This window comes from Chiloscyllium punctatum, chromosome 49, assembly GCF_047496795.1.
Source record: "Chiloscyllium punctatum isolate Juve2018m chromosome 49, sChiPun1.3, whole genome shotgun sequence".
In the NCBI taxonomy this organism is placed as follows: domain Eukaryota; kingdom Metazoa; phylum Chordata; class Chondrichthyes; order Orectolobiformes; family Hemiscylliidae; genus Chiloscyllium; species Chiloscyllium punctatum.
The window spans coordinates 10,344,600-10,364,828 of record NC_092787.1 but is presented as its reverse complement, the minus strand read 5'-3'; the positions used below and the strand labels follow the sequence as shown (position 1 = coordinate 10,364,828).

At 37.2% G+C, this 20,229-nt stretch overlaps 1 protein-coding gene across 6 annotated transcripts in view; it reads left to right on the top strand.

The window, feature by feature from the left end:
- mapkap1 (MAPK associated protein 1) overlaps positions 1–20,229 on the top strand; it is a 326,447-nt gene that overhangs the window by 39,352 nt on the left and 266,866 nt on the right. For 3 of the 6 annotated variants that reach the window (XM_072565771.1, XM_072565772.1, XM_072565770.1), the window contains 3 exons: positions 6,010–6,334; positions 7,779–7,868; positions 11,023–11,171. In XM_072565771.1, the coding sequence (XP_072421872.1) occupies positions 6,010–6,334; positions 7,779–7,868; positions 11,023–11,171 (564 nt within the window). Of the gene's footprint in view, positions 1–6,009; positions 6,357–7,778; positions 7,869–11,022; positions 11,172–20,229 lie in introns of those variants that run through there. The other 3 variants (XM_072565775.1, XM_072565773.1, XM_072565774.1) reach the window with 3 other exon arrangements.

Below are 20,229 nucleotides of genomic sequence, written 5' to 3'. Positions count from 1 at the left end.
TTATAATTATATTACTAAAAGTGCCATGAAAACTCCAGCATTTTAAACAAAACCTTTTTAATTTAGTTTCCAACTAAATAGTACTGCTCTTGGGACTTCCTGATGAAGGGCTTTTACCTGAAACATCGATTTTGAAGCTCCTTGGATGCTGCCTGAACTGCTGTGCTCTTCCAGCACCACTAATCCAGAATCTGGTTTCCAGCATCTGCAGTCATTGTTTTTACCTGAATTGACAGATAGTGTGGTCTGAAAAACCATGCATCCACCTGTCACCAGTCTGGCCCTGGTTCTAGGGCATACTGTTGTTTATTGGTAAATCTATTCGATGAATACTATGTTTTGTATTTATCCTTCTTGTGCCTTCAGCTATCAAATTTCCCATCGTTTGCAATGTTGCCTCCAATCCAACTTTTCACTTCTTCACCACTTTTTAAAACCCATCACTTTGATGCAGCTTTAATTTGTAATTTGTATTTGTCTCTGATTGGTACCCATTCAGTCGACTGAGTCTGAACTTTATAATTTCTTTTTATATAAAGACTAAATAAATTTAAATTTGTTTTAACCCTTAATAGGATAGAAATAAAGTCATAACCACTTAGATTTTAAATTGTTCAATGCAACTTTCATAGTTAAAGAGTGGTACAAGTATAATTTGACAATTACTTTGGATTTGTATGTCTATTATCCTTTTTAAGAGTTACATCATAAAACAAACTTTACTAATATATTTCCATATGAAAACTTAATTATTGAATACAGGGTTCATGATTGGAAAGTTGCTTAATGTGCATTCTTTCTCTCTTTTTATATCAGTTGAGAAAGAGAGAGTTCTAGTTGGTTATCTATGCAGCTTTGGTTGAGAAGGATAAATCAAACCCTTGCTCCCACTTCTGATATTATGTAGTGAAGTTTGCTGAGATGCATGTCGGCATCTAATGAGACAAGGCTAAATTGACTATAATTGGACCAGAGGTACACAAATCAGTATTGTCACACTTAGTAGGAACTGCCATTCTAGATCATAGAAATTGAACCTGTCTTGGGTGGCAATCATCATTGAATGACTTGCTGACACTTAAATTCCAAGCTTACAGTAGAATTATAGCATGGGAAGGTACTGAAATTTAGTCTAACTAGTAATTCTACCCCAAAAGAATCAATACCTTCGGAGGAGGGTGGTAGAAATTGTGCAGCAATAGAGTGCAGTAATTTTCTTTCGATTTCTCATGAGCTATTAGCTGGGCTATAATTATAAAATTGAATCACTGCAAAGAAAATTTTTTACGAACCTTGTATGAGCTCATAGGTTTATTGTATATGAATTGACTTTAAATATGGAAAAATATATTATTGCAGTTATAAAGTCATACAGCATGGAAGCAGACCATTCAATGCAACTAGTCCACACCAACTATGTTCAACTAGTCTTCGCTGACCATGTTTCCAAGCTAAACTAGTCCTACTTGCCTTTGTTTGGCCCATATCCCTCCAAACATTTCCTATTCATGTACTTACCCAAATGTCTTTTAAATATTGTAACCTGCATCCACCATTTTCTCTGGCAGTTCATTCCACACATGAACCACTCTCTTGCTCTTATTTTAAAAACATGCCCAATAGTTTTGAACTCCCTATCCTAGGGAAAAGACCCTTGGCGACTCACTTTATTTATGCCCCTCGTGTTTTTATAAATCTCTACAAAGTCACCCCTCAACCTTCTGCGCTAAAGTCAAAAAGTCCCAACCTATTTTTATAACTCGCCCTCCATTCCTGGCAACATCCCGATTTAAATCTTTTCTGAACCCACTCCAATTTAATAATATCCTTCCTATAGTGAGGCGACCAGAACTGTACACAGTACTCCAGAAGAAGCTGCACTAATATCCTGTCCAACCTCAACATGACGTTCCAATTTCAGTAATCGAAAGTCTGAACAATGAAGGAAAGCGTGCTAAATATTTTCTTAACCATCCTGTCTACGTGTGATGCACATTTCAAAGAATTATATGCCTGAACCCAGGTCTCTCTATCATAATTCCTGTATGTCAAAATTCTTTCTTTACTTTCTCGCCTGATTTTTGCCTAAACAGACCTGGTAGGAGTGGAGGTCTAATATTTTCCGAGTTTCTAAACTTCTTGGATGGGACACTATTCAAACAATATACTTTGTGCACAGTGTGAATTTGTTATTTAGTACATTTACAATACTGAGTATTTTTAACTGCTGCATGGTACAATTCTGTGTCACGAGTTCTGTTCTTAGTACTGTAATGAATGAGCTTTTTTGCTTTCTGGCAAGGGAAGGAAAGGAAATTTTAAGTGTGCTGTGCTATAAATAGAATTGTATTAATTTAGTTTCACATTGGTTTTGCATTGAGTTTTTTTCTTTTCAGAGCTCTGACTTCCTTCTGATATCCAGAGGGGGGAAATGGACTAGAATGAGAACACATTTTCAAAATGTGTTTGACCAAAAATACATCTTGCAAGTCTTCTGCAGCTGTATGGAAAATTTTGAATTTGCTCTTGTGCTATGTCTGGGTTAACTTTCAAATGAATATCTATTTTGATCTGAATGTGACTTGCAGATTTTCCAACATTAAAGTTAACAAAAAAAAGTTAAGAATGGTAGACTTTGTCATCTGACAGTTGGCCATATGGGAGATCATTGCATCCTCCCTTATTCAACGTTCTGCTATAATGAGCTTGTGTCACCTTGGGTTGCGAATATGGATGGAACTTCTCCAACCCTTTTTATTTAGCTTATACTACGGTGATACTCCATGAAAAAGTGAGGGCTGCAGATGCTGAAGATCAGAATCGAGAGAGTGATGCGAGAAAAGCACAGCAGGCCTGGCAGCATCCGAGGAGCAGGGAAAACGATGTTTCGGGCATAAGCCCTTCATGAGGATTGAGGGTTGTAGGCTGGCAGGCTGGGAGATAAATAGGAGAGGGGTGTGGCTGGGGGGGGGGGAAGATGGCTGAGAATGCAATAGGTAGGTGAAGGTGGGGGCGAATGTGATAGGTTGGGGAGGAGAGTGGAGGGGATAGATGGGAAAGACGATGGACAGGTCAAGAGCCGTGGCTGAATACTTCAACTCCTCCTCACGCTCTAAGGATATGCAGGTCCTGGGCCGCCTCCATCGCTAACACCTGGAGGAAGAAACCCTCATCTTCTATTTTGGGTCCCTGCAACCACTCAAGATTAATGTGGATTTCACCAGTTTCCTCATTTCGCCTCCTTCCACCTGACCCCAGTCCCAAGCCTCCAGCTTGGCAACGCCCTCTTGACCTGTCTTTCCCTGCTTTCTGCTCCACCACCTCTCTGACGTATCACCTTCTCCTCCACTTTCATCTACCTGTTGCATTCTCAGCCACCTTCCCCCTAGCCACATCACCCCCTCCTATTTATCTTTCAGCTCCCCAGGCCAACAAGTTTCCTTCCTGATGAAGGGCTTATGCCCGAAATATCAATTCTTCTGTTCCTCCGATGCTGCCTGACCTGTTGTGCTTTGCCAGCACCATACTCTTGACTCTGATACTCAGATGAAACTGTCTTTCTTTGATGCGCTGGTATACATTGTGGTAACAATAGATTTTTGGTGTTGTCCCATATCGCTGAATTGACATTTTTCTCGCTGCCCTAACAGAAAATGGCAGATGAGCATTTTCTTCTTGATTTGAGAATTCTTCAGTGTTCAAACATTAAAACTTCAAGGATGTCTTAATCTGAGTGGGTTGAGGGAAGCCAGTAGATATGTTGTATTCAGGCATCCAGAAGGTGTCCAACAAGGTACCTTGGTGTTAGAGGTAGTCTATTGGCACGGATAGAGAATTGGCTAATGGACATGAAACAGTGAGGATAAGGAGATCCTTTTCAGGTTGGTGACCAATGACCAGTGGAGTTCCCTAGGTATCAGGGGAGACCACAATTGTTTGCAATAATTATTCATGACTTGGAGGAAGGAAGTGAATGTACTGTAGCCAAGTTTCCAAATGACACACAAGTAGGTGGAAAAGCAGGTTGTGACAGGGATACAACAAGTTTAGAGAGTGGGATTGATAAGTAATTTGGCAAAAAGTTGGTAAATAGAATATCATGTGGGAAAATGTGAAGGTATTCATTTTGGAAGAGGGAACAAAAGGACAGTAATATTTAAATGGAGAAAAACTGCAATATAAAAGGACTTGGTTGTACTTGAACATGAAACACAAAAAGCTGGTGTTGCAAGTAATCAGAAAAGCTAATGGAATGTTGGCCCTTACTTCAAAGAGCATAAGAGTGAGGAAATCTTACTGCACCTGTATAAGATGCTGGTGAGACCATATCTGGAGTATCGTGAACAATTTTGGTCTTTTTATTTAAGTAAAGATATATTTTAATTGGAGGCAGTTCAGAGAAGGTTTGCTTGGTTGATTCCTGGTTTGGAGGGATTGTCTTTATTCGACGGTTAAATAGGTTGGCACTGTACTCATTGGAGTTTAAAAGAATGAAAGGTGATCACATTGAAACATAGTATTACTAAGGTCTTAACAAGAAAACTGCTGAGAGGATGTTTCCTCTTGTGGGAGGGTCTATGATTAGAGGGTATAGTTTCAGAATAAAGCCTCGGATTAAGAACAATTTCTTCTGAGGTTTGAGAATGTTTGGAACTCCTTGCCACAGAAAGCTGTAGGGGTAGAGTTATTGTGCACATTTAAGGCCGAGATAGATTGTTAATCAGTAGAGGAATCAAGTAAATGGGGAAACAGGCAAGTGGGCAAGAGGAAAGTTGAGTCAGCCATGGTCCTTTGGAATGGCAGAGCAGACTTAAGCTGAATGGCCTTTTTCCTGTTCCTATTTCTGATGGCCTTGTGGAAGGTAGGACTTGGCATTAGGAGCTAACTTTTCTTTCTTTTTGTAGCTGTGATATTTGATCTCAAAACGGGAAGTTTCATTATCTGTCAAGTGAGTTTATTTTGTACCTCATGGGGCCACTTTTAACACGAGACAGTTGTGCTCCAAGTTCAGGGAAGGAAGTAACTCAGCCCTATCAATGGCTTATTGTGAATGTGAGAAAATGTTCTGATTCACCATTTTCAGATGAATGTCAATCCATTTTGTTTGCTTCTGGAGTACAATTTGTTTAGTTTGTCTTTGATTTGAATTGAAACATAAGGTGAAATGGTCAATCAAAGGGAGTTTAAAGCAGGTAAAAGTGAATTGGCTGTAAGATGTACACCTACCTGAAATTTCTTTCTAGTACTCTTGTTGGAAAGCAAGCTTGGATGGAATGCATTAGAGGCAACTGATCCACCCTTGTTCAAAGTTGAATTTCACTCTATATATTTCCAGCAGTTGTGGGAGAGAGATGTTCGTTGTACTATCCAGTTCCTCAAGTTGAATTTGTGCATTCTGAAGGTCAGAAACTACACACTTTGCTTTTCTTTCGTTGTAATGAAGTATATTGCATTTGGAATGAAGTATTGCTTTGTTTTGTGGCTGAATCAGATTGCGTGGGCACAACTAAAAGGAGAATTAATGTGTACATGAGGGCGAAGGCATATTGAATAAGGTGGAAAAAGATTGTGGTCGGAGTATTGTGTCGCATATACATCACAAAGACCATTTCGGGTGAAGGGCATATTTTGATTCCATGCACATAAACCTGCTTTTTTCATATTAGGGCATGATGGCAGTACTCAAACTTATTTTATGATGTATAAATTGGTTTGTGTCTTTCATAAAGTTGCAGGGACTTGCAATTTATCTCAAAGCTTGTATGAATTTTATGATGTTTAAAGTTAATAGCATTAAACTATGCAGTGTAGTGAATACCTGCAAAGATCTATTGTGTAAAATTTGTGTTGAGCATTTTGCGATTGAAATTTTAAATTGTATTTGGAGGAAGTGTCAACCTGATTATCAGTTTAAATGGGGAAAATTAATTTTTATGACACTTTTTGTTTTATCAGTTATAATTCTGCTTTGTGAATTTATTATATTGATTTTGAATGTTTTATTTTCAGCTCAGCATTCAGGATGTAACATGGAAAAGAGGAAATAATTTTCAAAGAAGCTGCTTCATCAAAAGCATGGCCTTTTTAGACAACCCTGCTATTATCCTGGCCCACATTCGTCAGTCACATGTTACGAGTGATGACACAGGGATGTGTGAGATGGTTCTTATTGACCACGATGTTGACCTGGAGAAATTGTATGCTCCTATATCTAGCAGCATCAGGACAAATGTACAGGGGGAAGGGAATGCTGAGACTCAGGGTTATGACTACTCGCAATCAGTTGACATTACCTCAAGCTGGGATTTTGGTATTCGGAGACGATCAAACACAGGTAAAACCTAAATACATCTTGGGTGAGTAAGAAGTGTTACTAGTATAATCTATTGATGAGTTATCTCCATAAACTCTGAGCATTTTTTTTTGTTTTAGGTTTGTAGGTGAAAATTATTTTAAATTGAGTTTTTTTTAAAAATGTCTATGAAATGGCAAATGATGCTGTTTATTATTACAGGATCAATCTTTTGGAGAACATGTTCACAGTAAAGATTTAAAATAAGAAAAATAGTGACATTTTTGTATAACTGTGAATTGAGAGTCATTAGTGTTTAAATGGAGAGACTTTTACTTATGAGCAGAGGTTTTCTGCCACCTCATACCTCCAGATCACAAGGAATCAGTAAAAAGAAACGGCTAATGCAATTAAAGTAAGCACTTCACTATTTTCTTGCAAGGTTCTGACATTCTTGAATAGCAGGGAATTTCTTTAACTGGCTTTTCCACTCCCTGCTTACATACATTCAATAATATTCTGTGGCAAATCATATATTTGTACATCTTTTACCCACATGACAGGATGTACTGAAATATTGAGACTGTGAAATTTTCTGCCGATATTTAGTCCTATTCTGTAATTGGTGAAATTCCATTTAACATCCCAACTGCATGAAATTTGCTGAAGTGACATCTTTCAAACAAATCTTTTTTGAAAAAGTTATGGCAAACTTCAGATACATATTTTTGTCTGTTGTGTTAGATGTGAAAGTTAGCTACCGAATTTAATACTTGACACTCAAGCTGTCCAATTAAACAGTGCAGTTCAGTGTACTACTGAATGCATCTAATTTATTGGAAGCTTATTGACACATTTCCCTCTATAAATCTATCTCAGAAAAAATATTAATTAGTGATTCATTGAAGTACTGAAATTGCACTCCTTACGATCCCAGAATTTCAACATAATTTGCTGTACATTTTTGCTTTTAACTTTGTTCAAGATACACACAGTTCCTTGGTATTTTAATCTGATTTTGTTAAACAAAATTGTGAACTTTGAAATTTATTTGACTACTTTTGAGTTTAAAAAATCCCAGGTCATTTTATTCGTTGTAATCCGATAGTCAATCGACATTTAATAACCATTAACATTTCTGGAAGAAACATTATTAATGATTTATGGTTTCAAACTGGCTTATTAATCACACATGTTTTTACATTCTAATATTCTGTGCACTGTTGAAATTCTTTATGAGCTCTATTAATGTTTTATGTCTTTTAAATTCAATTATTAATCATGAACACTTTTAGAATTTTGTTGGTATTTGTATAGCTGCAGTGTCATCTTTGAAAATTTATGAACGTTTGACATAGTTATAATACAATATAAAATACCCATTTAAAATGTGTAAATGTATTTCATTATGGCACTTTTATTGCTGACTTCCCTAGACGATGATTTTTTTGTTTTTAGTTTTTCTTTCTCTCCCTTCTCTTTGCAGCTCAAAGGCTTGAACGGTTAAGAAAAGAACGACAAAATCAAATTAAATGTAAAAATGTTCAGTGGAAAGAACGGAATGCAATACACTCAGGTAAAGCATAATAAAGCATGTTTTCTATGGTGTTTGAGCAGTATATTATTTTGTTCCATTTAAAAAAGCTTTGTTCAGAAATGATTTTCAATATTGCAGAAACAGTAGTCAGAGCAGTACCATTGTACTTCAGGAACCGCATCCAATTGTGCATTCTTACAACAAAACCTAATGACAAATACACTCAGCACATTAGAATACTAAGCTAAGGGCTAGATCTATTTGAAGTCACTGTTAAAGCTTAAATTGAGGTTGACATGGTTAACATAAACATTTCTCAATTATTGCAAACTCTTTGTAAAAGGCGTAAATTATTTGATTCCTGATGAAGGACTTGTGCCCGAAACGTTGATTCTCCTGCTCCTCAGATGCTGCCTGACCTGCTGTGCTTTGCCAGCACCACACTCTTGATTCTGAGTGTGCAGTCCTCACTTTCTTCTAATAAATAATTTGAAACCTGTTCTGTTTGGGATACCATGAACCCAGTGTTCAATATAAATATACAATGTAGATATTGACTTAGTGCATGAATGCAGAAGCGTTGCCACAATCAACAGTGCAATGTATTAGTTATTGAGGCAAAGCAAGATTTCAGTGTCTCCCCTCTCGGTCATTGCTGTATAAATGAAAGCAGTTCCAAAGTAAGCTTGTGAAGAGTAGTGCAGTTTGGGTTTGATGAGCTTGAAGAGGTTATATATTTTTTGTAGAAGGGGGGGGAAATATTGTTCCATTGCTAATATAAAATATTAAGTTAACTTTAAATAAAAACTGAAAAGAACTGTGGATGCTGTAAATCAGAAACAAAAGCAGAAGTTGCTGGAAAAGCTCAGAAGGTGTGGCAGCATATATGACTAGAAACCAAAGTTAATGTTTCTGGTCCTATGTCCCTTCCTCAGAACCTAGGTAATCAGATCCGAAATGTTAACTTTGTTTTCGCGTCATAGATGCTGCTAGACGTTTTGAACTTTTCCAGCAACTTCTGTCTTTGTTTCTGATTAAGTTAACTTTTCTGATCTGGACCACTGATATTACCCAGCACCAAAAGAACAATCACTGATCTTATCTTTGTTTTACACTTCAGGTATAACATGGTCCTGTCTTTACAAATTCACCATGTTTTAAATTATGTTGAATTACATCAGCACATTACACAGATATGATAAATCTTTCATTAACTTTTGTAATGTTCTCCCTCTTTCAATAATAGTTTTCCCCAGGTACTCAGCACAATACGATATTTTGTTGAATGTAAAATGTGATTGCAGGAGAGAATACGTAAGATTTGAAATGGGAAAATTGGAACACTTGTGACACTTGCCCCATCCTCTTCAAGTTGAGATGGAATTGTTCCCAATAAAACTAATTCTAAAATTAATTTGATTCTAAATTCAGCATTTTTGGAATACTTCTGAGTATGAAAGGATTTGAAGGTTTTGTGCAGATTTTTGTTTTTTTAAGTATTAACAACAGTTATTTTGGATTTATGAGAGTGCAGACAAACATGGGTACCATATATGATTTAGAAGCAGGTGTAAGCCATTTGACCCATAGAGCTTGCTCTGCCACTCATGGCTAATCTGATTATGGCCACAACTCCACTGTCCTGTACCCTTTGATTCCCTTATTAATCAAGAATCTAAGTACTTCGGTGTTTTAAAGAATCACTGACAGCCTCAACTGTTTTCACAAGGAGACAATTCCAGGTTTGTGACCCTCCAAGAAAGCATTTCACCTCATCTCTGTCTTAAATGGGAGATTCTTAATTTTTAAACTGTGTCCTCTAGTTCTGTGCGCTCTCACAAGGAAAATCATCCATACTGTCAAGTCCCCTCTTAAGATATTTGTATTTCAATAAGATCGCCTCTCATTTCTCTTGCACCAAACGCTGCGCCAAGCATTATACTTTGTAATCTTGTTTGTTTTATGCCAAGTTGCATATAACTCAGTTAATAAACCACAGATGTTACTTTTGAAGGTTTACTTTTTAATTGGGCCCCAACTGTTCAGGCTCCCTAATCAGAACCTCATCTTGTCTTAACAATGGTTTTGGTACTCAAATTGACCATGTCAACTTGGGTGCTCCTTGTCTCATTGCATGTTCCTCTGCAGCTCAAAGCAGATGGCCTAAACCTTGGCATTGCATAAGCAATGGTACTTTATGGACTTTCACTTTCAGATGCAGAAATTGTCTGTTCCTCCTAATTACTGTCCCCCACTGCCACTGCATTATTAAACCCCTTTGCTTGAATTGCTTCCTCTATCTCAAATTGCTCATCCACCCTGTTGCATCTTTGGGAATTGTGAATCTGTGAGTGACACCTTTTAAAATGAAGCTGCTGATGATTGAATAATGATTTAATCTATTGCTTACAGTTGATGCTTGATGTGGAACAGGATAAATTTCAGCTTTTTCTACATTATAGATTTTACTTTGTGATTATTTACCTCCTTTCCTGAAGTAAGTTGAAGTGGAGGGGAAGAGAGTCTGATTAAACACATTATAACTGGCTTTTTCTAATGTATGTACACTGAATAATTTTGAAGTGGACCATGACTGAACTTATTTTGTTATATATCAAATTAATGGTAACTGTGACTGTGAATTAATTGATACTCCATTAATGTCAGGAATTCACCACAGTAATTGTTGGTTGAAGTGACTCAAAATTAAGAACAATGTTTTCACGTAGCTTCCTATTTTAAAGAACATTTATATTTAATTAATGCATTGATAGCATGTTTAACAACATACAAAAATGAGTCTTGCACATAACCTTTTTTTACCTTGTTTATTTGATGGGACTTGCCTTCCAAGCCCATAAAGCTAAATAACTTCAGGGCCTAGATCTGAGATAAGCGTAAAATTTCTGTCCCAAAAACCTGAACCAGGTTCCAGGTGGGGATGAATATTTTAATAAGGCTCTTTGTGCTAGCGCACCTTTAAGCCAATATCTTTCAAGGAAGTAAATGTTTTACTGATTTGCATGGTGTCTAAAAGCAATAATACATGAGTTATGTTCAACACTTCCTTGAATACTAGAGAACAAGTGCTTTTAAACATGTGCACAATTTCTTTTAACTCCATGTGTAATTAACCATTAAATAATAAGTAGTATAACTGATATATCCAAACATACTTCCTCTCCAAATTCAGCTGAAGAATTAGGCTCCTTGTTTGAAAAGAAGGACTTCCGTGCAAAGCCACTGAATACTGGAAAACCGTCTACGCTTTCCATACGTCTTGAACAGTGTCCGCAGCAGCTGAACAACCCATTTAATGAGTATTCCAAATTTGACGGCAAGGTTGGTGCAGAAAAGATTTCACATGTTACACTGCATCTTGGTTAATAGACAGGCCCACTAGATCATAAGTAAAGCCACTTTGTAGTACCTAACAATCTAAATTTAATGATTTGGCAAGAAATTAGGTTGAGTTAACTGTATTTATAGGTTTAGGCAGCTGTTTGAAAATGGCAAGACCAGTCCAACATTATTTTTATTCTCTATTCATTTGGTCAATGGTCTGACTTGCACTTGACATTTGCTCTCTGCAGTGCAGTTGATTTGATGAATTCTCTGGGGAAGCTTTCCTCTGTTCATTCTTTTGTAAAACTATAATTGTATTTACAAGTTTGCTGAGGGTAGTTCATAGAAGAAATATTCAATATTTAATTTAATATTATTGTGTGGTATAATTTTCTGTGCACTTTTCACTGAATACAGACCCTTAGTTATATGTCAGTAATTTACAGCATTTTTTTTTAGTTTTCTATTAGTGTCTTTGCACTTTGTTTGAGTATTCACTTAATGAGATTTTTGTAGTCACAGTATTTAATGTTCAATGGGGATTGTTTAGAAAAATTTTGCAGTTTGTATATACTTGTCCAAATATAATTTGACATGACGCATCATTAGAACCAGAAGAGGATTTTTTGCATTTGAGCTGTTTATTTCACTTGTAGAGTTGGCTTAAAGTAAGTTCAATTTAATGACAAAATTGATATTTTTTCTGAGTGTAATCGTCAATTTTCATAAGAGTAGGTTGTAGAGAAGATTTTTGAGTAAATCAGTTGTTTGTATATTTTTAATATCTTATATTACATCTTTTTAGAGTGGTGTTTGTTTCACTCCTGTGCTTAGTGTCATGCAAAATTAGCTTACCTGTTTTACTGTAGTTTCTGCTTAACTATTCTGTATTGTAAGTTTTTAAACAATGTTTGTACTTTTGCGATAAGGTCCAGATGTAGAGAAATGAAAGGTTAAATATTGTACTTTCATAAGAATAAAAATATGAATTTAAAAAGTGCTGGAAATACTCCAGACCGGCAGCATCTGTGGAGAAACAGAATTAATGTTTCAAGTTGAAGTGACTTTTTCCAAGAGTTTAGCATATTAGATCTTTAAAAATTGAACATTAATTGGCAGCAGGCTATTTAGCCCATCGAATCCACAAAAATCCTCTGAAGAGGAGCCAATCCAGACCCACCCCATCCCTGTGACCCTTCATTTCCCCTGGCTAATTAACGTAACCTGCACATCCCTGGACACTACTGGATAACTTAGCATTGTCAATCCACCTAAACTGCACATCTTTTGGACTGTGGGAGAAAACTAGAGCACCCAGTGGAAACCCATGCAAACAGTGGGAGAATGTGGAAACTCCACACAGACAGTTGCACAGGATTGGAATTGAACATGGGTCCCCAGTGCTATGAGGCAGCAGTGCTAGCCACTGTGTCTTCTGGATCTGGGCAAAGGAACTCGGGCATTTTGTTGCTAATGACACCAAGGTAGATAAGTGTTGAGAAAGCGGGAAAGCTGCAGAAGGACTTGGGAAGGTTACAAAGAAATAGCAGATGGGATACAATGTGGGAAAGTGTGAAGTTATGAGCTTTGGTGGAAAAATGGAGGCATAGACAAATTTCTAATTGGGAAAGCCTTTGTACTGCTGAGTCTTTGATCAGACTGCTCCAAAGCAGAGCAGTTTTGGGCTCCATTTCCAGAAGGATGTGCTTGGAGGGGCTCGAGAGGCAGCTTTACAAGAATGATCCCTGGAATGAAGGGCTTGTTGTATGAGACATGGTTGAGGACTCTGGATTTGTACTTGACGGAGCTTAGAAGGATAAGGGGGTCTAATTAAAATTACAGAATACTGAGAGGCCTGGATAGTGTGGATATGGAGAACTAGTAGAAGAGAACGGGACCTTAGGAGGCAGCCTCAGAGTGAAGGGCAACCCTTTAGAGGGTATGCAAATATGAAGGGTTTAATGGGATATGGGCCAAATGCTGGCAGGTAGCACTAGGGTTGATTAGGATGTTCGGTGAGGAGGAATTTAAACACTGGGTCAAAATCCTGGAGAACTGCGCCCCAAGGATTGCAAGGATAGTAATTGCTGGCTTGCATAACATATGACATGTCCATGTGACATGTACAAATTGAAAAGCTGCATATTTGTGTTAATAATATATTGTTAACTTCCTTGTTGATCTATTTGAACCATGTGATTTGCTTAACATTTTTTAAAAGAACAAATATGATGCATTTATAGAAAGGACAGAGTTGTCTTTATTGAACTTTTTACTATGGAACATTTTGTACAAAGTTGAGTAATGAAAATTTATGATTTCCTCCTCCACTAAACTACCTCATCCAATGGGGTGAAAGGCAGAAAGGCTGAAATCAATTAAACCATGAAAGTCTTGCCAAAGCAATTAAATATTTTGACATGGTAAATCTTAATTTATGGTGGACTTGCTTTGCAGTGTTTTACTTAATATTGTTAAATGCTGAAAGACCGGTACATGTGTTTGTCATTAGAAGTTTTAAAGCTTGATTGGAATAAAAATGCATAAATTAAACTGTTATTGAAAATAAATTAGCTGTAATGAATGGTTTAAATTCCTTACCTAATCTTGTTCTTTAGTTGATAATTACAACAATATGAATTAATGTCTGTAATGCATTTTGTATTTATCAGTCACACAATAGTCTTCCAAATAAATTTCTGATTTTTACCTATAGTTGTATCAAAAGTGAAAACTCTAAAAATGAAAAATTTAGGTCAGTGCTTTCTTCTTGCTTTGTTGGAAATGTTGCATCCTCTCTTGGATCTCTAGTTTTGTAGAGATTTTAAAAAATATACATCTATCTAAAGAAAGAGGATGAGGGTAGCCTTAGAGGTTTATAAAATCATGAGGGGCATGGATAGGGAAAATAGGGATGCTCTTTTCCCCAAGGTGGGGGAATCCAAAACTAGAGGGCACATGTTTTAAGGTGAGAGGGGAAAGATTTTAAAGGGACCTCAAGGGCAACTTCTTCGCGCAAAAGGTGGTGCATGTAAGGAATGAGCTGCTAGAGGAAGTGGTGAAGACTGGTACAATTACAATATCTAAAAGGCATCTGGATGGGTATATGAATAGGAAGTGTCTAGAGGGATATGAGTCACATGCTGGCAAATGGGACTAGATTTATTTAGAATATCTGGTTGACATTGGAAGAGTTACACCAAAGGGTCTGTTTCCATACTGTATATCTCTATGTAACTCTTATTAGGAAGACAGTTGTAGTAAGTGAGAAGGTGGTTATGACATTGGAGCAGGGCTTCCAAATTGTGGATTGTGGCCCTCCAGTGGAGTTGTCAGCTGAAATTTTAAGTTTGTAATATCCAAGGCAGCAATAGCTGCTTGTCCCCTTCAATACTTGCAATTTTTCAAATACTGGGTGTGGCTGAACCAGCTGATGCTTGAGGCTGACTACAATTCTGAAAAAAAATGAATGCTTTTATTGAACTCTGTCGGTTGGAGAACTCCTCATTCCCCTTCGCCTTTGTGGTGCAGGCTCCCCTTCCCAAAAAAAACAGGTTTGTGCTCACAGCAATTTTCAAGCACCAAAATGGTGAAGCATTAGTCAAGAAGATGTATTTAAGAGGTAACAGTCCTCAAATTTGAAAAGTCAAGAGATTTGGCTGGGATACTTCCAAGCTTACTAATGGAACTAACCGTAATTTCAGAAGTGTTGATCATAATCTTGCAATGCTTATTGGAGAAAGGCATTGTAACAGTGGATTAAAGATTCTACGTGCGATGCTCCTTTTTTTTTAAAAATGCAAAGAGGGAAATTCAGGAACTACAGAAGTCTAAGATCAGTGGGGAAGCACTTGAAGGTAATATTCTTGGGCAAGGTTAATTTATATTTTGTCAAATGTAAATATATAAATGTAAGTTATGTAAATAATAAACAAAGGTTAGTATGAATTTGCTGAAGGAATAATGTGTCTGACCAACATGATCTTGAGGTCAGCTTGATTGCTGGGTAAACAGACCCTGAAAGGCATTTGTCAAGATTAGAGTGGTGCTGGAAAAGCACAGCAGGTCAGGCAGCATCTGAGGAGCAGGAAAATCAACGTTTTGGGCAAAAACCCTTAATCAGGAATGATTCCTGCGTCAGCAGTCCTCACTTGCGCCTGAAAGGCATTTAACAAAGTATCATGTATTAAACTTGGTAACAAAATTGAAGCTCATGGAATTAAAGAAACAATAATATCACGAAAACCAGATTTGCTTAGGGTCAGAAATCAATGATGTTTATTTACTTTTCAGATAGGGCTAACATATATGCTGTTGTTTGAAGGTATTGCGTATTGGGATCACAGTTTTGATGTGTATTTATTCAGCTGAATTTGTGTGAAAATGGCATAACTTTATTGTTTCCAGATGATATGAGTCTCAAATGCAGAAAACAGAAAATTAACATGTTTCAGGATGGCATGGGTAAAATGATGAAATGGACACCTGTGGCATATGAAATTTAGTGCAGATAAGTGGGATGTGTTGCATATTGTTGGGAAGAATGTGGAGAGAGCAATGACTTAGTTTAATCAAAGCAAGAGTGCTTGCTGCTGACTGTGAAGAGAGCTGCTTGCAATGATCTAAACGATTTCTAATGTGAAATTTTGCTTCCCTGAAACTAAGGGAACATTTTAGCCTGTATTAGTCATGCTGGCAGATAGGAAGCAGTTGACTCAAACACAGTCAAACTGGAAAGTTTTGAATGCCCTTAGCATCACAAATTCAAAGTTTTAATGAAATGAATGAACATTGTACGATTAAGGTAAAGCTAAATTAAAGGTAAATAAGCTTCTATTAAAGAGGAATTTTACTGGAAGGTGAAGGAATTTTGTCATTATGGAGAAATTAGCTCAGTTTTTCGGGGCTGATTGAGGATTGGAAAAGTAGTAACAAGTTTGGTAGTATGCTGTCTGAAAAAGACAATGACATTTCAATCAGCAAGGTGTTACTTGTTCATTTTTACAGAGCAAAATGTATTGGCCAAGAGTGGAAATTCTTATTGGGTCAGTTGATTTCTATTGTTTGCAATATGGCGTGTAACTGAACAATACACAGTGGAGAGGTATGGAATTACTTGAAACTTCTGAAGTTCCGTATTATTCTGCACTATGTGGATTCCAATAGTTTGTGCTTATTACAGTGAAATAGTGACACTGAGTGCTGACAGTAATTCCCACTGCAAATTCTGGGCCAGTGTGAACTAATTAATGCAGTTTTAAGATTAGTACAGAAATTGAGAGATTCCTTCCATATTTCTACACATCTTTCTAAGTGGCTGATCATGAAATTACATTTTTATTTGTTATTTCTATTTTTTAAAAATCCAAACATTGTAACGCCACTAAAGAAGCTGAGTATTCATAAAACTGCAGATCCGAGGGATAACTTTTCAGAAGTTAAAGTCATAAAACTAAGGAGATGGTAGCAATTGTTGGAGGTTCATAATTGAAGCTCCAGAACATCTGTAAAGGAGTTGCTTGGGACAGCTCTCTTCAGCTGCTTCATCAATAACCTTCCTTCGCTCCATCTTAAGGACAAAGTGAGGTGATTTATTGTATCCAGGCTTGAGTGGATACATGAAAAATGGAAATTGAGCCAGACAATGGCCCTCTCCAATAAAAAGTAATCTCACTGTATCCACATCATATTTAGTGGCATTATCATTGCTACATTCTCCACCATCCATATCTGATGGGTCACCATTGACTAGATTTAGACCAGCTGAATAAATGACCTTGCTACTAAGCAGGTCAAAGGCTGCATATTCATTGTGTGTCTCACGCATCCTTCAAAATGTTTCATCTGCCGCCTACTGGAAACTGGATGAATGCATCTGCAATAGCACCGAAGTTCAATGTTATCCAGGACAAAGCAGGTCTCTTGATTGAAGTGCTGGCCAATCCCTCCATCACCAGTTCATTGAGGTGGCTTCAATGTGTACAGGATACCTTTCAGTAACTTGCAATGTCTAATTTGACTGCAACTCCCAGAAACCTGAAATGAAATCTAGAACTATTTGGAATCATCCTGTCTTGGGAAAATATAATTTGTCCTTTATCACTGCAGGTCCAAAGGCCTTAGGATTTGATTACAACTGCATTTGTGCAATATCTTCAAAGGTGAACTGAGCACTTCAGCATACTTGAGGGCAACTTGTATTGGGCAATAATAAATAGCTGCATAAACTCAGCAGTCTGGCAGCATTTATGGAGAGAAAGCAGAGTCAGCGTTTCAGGTTCAGTGACGACTACAGATTGGTTGCAGTTCCGAAGAAAGATCAGTGGATCTGAAACATTGACTCTGCTTTTTCTCCACAGATGCTGCTGGACCTGCTGAGCTTCTCTAGCTGTTTGTTTTATTTTGTTTCAGATATTCAGCATCTGCATTTCTTTATTTTTTGCTTAAGATTGGGCAGTAACTGCTTACAAGTAAAACCCAAGTCCCAGAATGAACAATAAATTGATCAACTTGATTATTTGTTTGCATCTTTTGAGAAATTTTACCCAGTATAACTAGCACTTATTGAAAATGTGAAAATACTTGATTAATTTAGTGCAAAATATGCCAACAGGCTGAAGTACCTATAAGAAAAGCAAGTTCTCCATTGTGTTGAAACAATCAGCATTTTTCCTCATTTTTCTCGTTTTTGGCTTAAACATTGATTAGCAGTTAGAAACTGAGATTCTAGTTTTTACTGGTTATAATCCATTAACTTTTACTGAGAGGTTTAAGACAAACTCCAAGATTGCTACATTGGAGTTTGTTATTGTGAAAATTGTACATTTCCAAAATAAAAATGGTAGCTGCTCATGCTTTCTCTTGGATGCAAAATGTTGAAAATTTAAGTGTGTAATCAAGAAAGTTGTATAGTGATGAAGAACCTTGGAAGAATGATTGAATGGCTGAAACTTGTTTTGTCTTGACAGGGTGGATGCTTGTTGAGACCATAAACTTTTTTTAAAAAAAGTTTCTTCTCATTTTTGGTTTGAACTTTGATCAGTATTTTGTTAAAAATCAGGAGTAAAGCTATTGGACCCTAGTGACTAGATGTTTTGGCATTGAAATATTGCAATGCTTAGGGATTAGCAGCCAGTTGGATGTTGAATTGATCAATTGAGGGAGGATTGGTGTTGCCCAGCCAGTTACTGAGAATGTTGGGGTTGGGGGTGTGGATGTGTGGGGAAGGAAGGGGAAGAAAAAGGGCACTGACTGGTATTTGGGCAGGAGGCAGTTTTTAAAAATGGAAGCTTCCAGATAGGGCTGTTTTTTGGTTTTGCTCTTTCTAATTATTCTCTAGTTGCTGATGTGTTAAAATTTGAGAGAAAAGAATCCCAGTGTGTAAGAATTAAGTAGGCCTTCTGAGGTCTGTGGAAGCTGTTTGCATTGACAAGTGACTTTAAAATTCAAGCATCCTATTCTGTCCTCTGTCTGTAAAGCCATGTGATCTCATGAAAGTCTGGTATTCATTGTTGAAATGATTTTTAACTGGCAACTTACAGTCCCTTTTATTTTGTTCTTTGATAGACACTTCAGGGTTAAGTTAATCAGTGTGAGAGTGAAGTTTATGATCAAAGAAAATTGAACTTGGAGATCATAGATATTCATTAGGTTGCTTTGTAGTTTATCTGTGTTCTGCTCAAGTTAGATTATTAATAATGAGTTAATTTTTATTTAAGTTATAAACTTGGTGTCTAAGATCTGTTATTTATAAAATCTTGGTAGGAACAATTGAGCAATTTTGTGGGTCATTGAATGTTTTAATTTCACTTTGTTAACTCCAATGATGATGAGACAGATTTGGTATGGCTTGCTATCCCTGTGTCAAAACAAAATTGTGGAAACTAGATTCACTGATGCAGGGCTATTTTAGATGTTCAGATTTATCTTTTTATGAAAAATAACTTTGGACTATTTTGGCCAAAATTTGGAACTAGCACCAAATGACTGATTCTGTTAATAAACATGTTAATGCGTGATTAACTTGCAGTTTTCAGGCTTACTGTAGATTGTCATGATTTGAAGCCATCAACTGCAATTGTAACACTCTCTCATTAATTAGATTTTGCTGGAACAGTATGTGTAACCTACACCCAGACTTCCACTCCAGGTGTAGAGTACGCTGTCTGGGACTGTAGTTAACAAGGAGAAAGTGAGGACTGCAGATGCTGGAGATCAGAGCTGAAAATCTGTTGCTGGAAAAGCGCAGCAGGTCAGGCAGCATCCAAGAAGTAAGAGAATCGACATTTCGGGCATGAGCCCTTCTGGATTCCTGAAGAAGGGCTCATGCCCGAAACGTCGATTTTCCTGCTCCTTGGATGCTGCCTGACCTGATGCGCTTTTCCAGCAACACATTTTCAGCACTGCAGTTAACAAGCAAAGTTGTCTCCAGGGCTTTGAAAGATTTGTTTGGTTCACCACTGTGGCATTTGGGGTCCTAATAGAGGAAGAATGGATGTGGAGGGATGTGCAGGAAGAGAAGGAGTACATTTCTCCCTGCTGTCCATTCTCCCGTTCTGTTCTTTTTGCAAACGTAGGGATACGCTTAACAAACTGGCAATGACCCACCAACCACTCACCTCAACCAATGATTACTGTAAGTTGGAGCAGCACAGTATTCGCTGATTTTAGCTGGGGTGTAAGGAGAGTTATGAGACTAAAACTTGATATAGTGTTGAAGTATTGACAGTGTGTCCCAGGGAGTTGTCTTCTATGTTTCAAGAGTCTTTTTCAATCTCGGTGAGTATGATTGAAAAATTACATTCCTGTTAAGTGTTCACATTGTCAGCAAGAGCTGGTTTGCTCCCAATCAGCTCATCGCGTTGGGTCAACACTTGCCACCAAAATGACCCCTGCCTTTTTAATGAATGTTAAGACTAATTTTAGTTGTAGGTTAGCCCTTAATGTTCCTCTGGATGACTGCTTCCAATGTGTGCTGAACTCTTCCACTAAGGTGGTGATTTATGCTGAACTGGTACTGCAACTTAAAACACCTTGCTATCTTAGATGCTTTGTA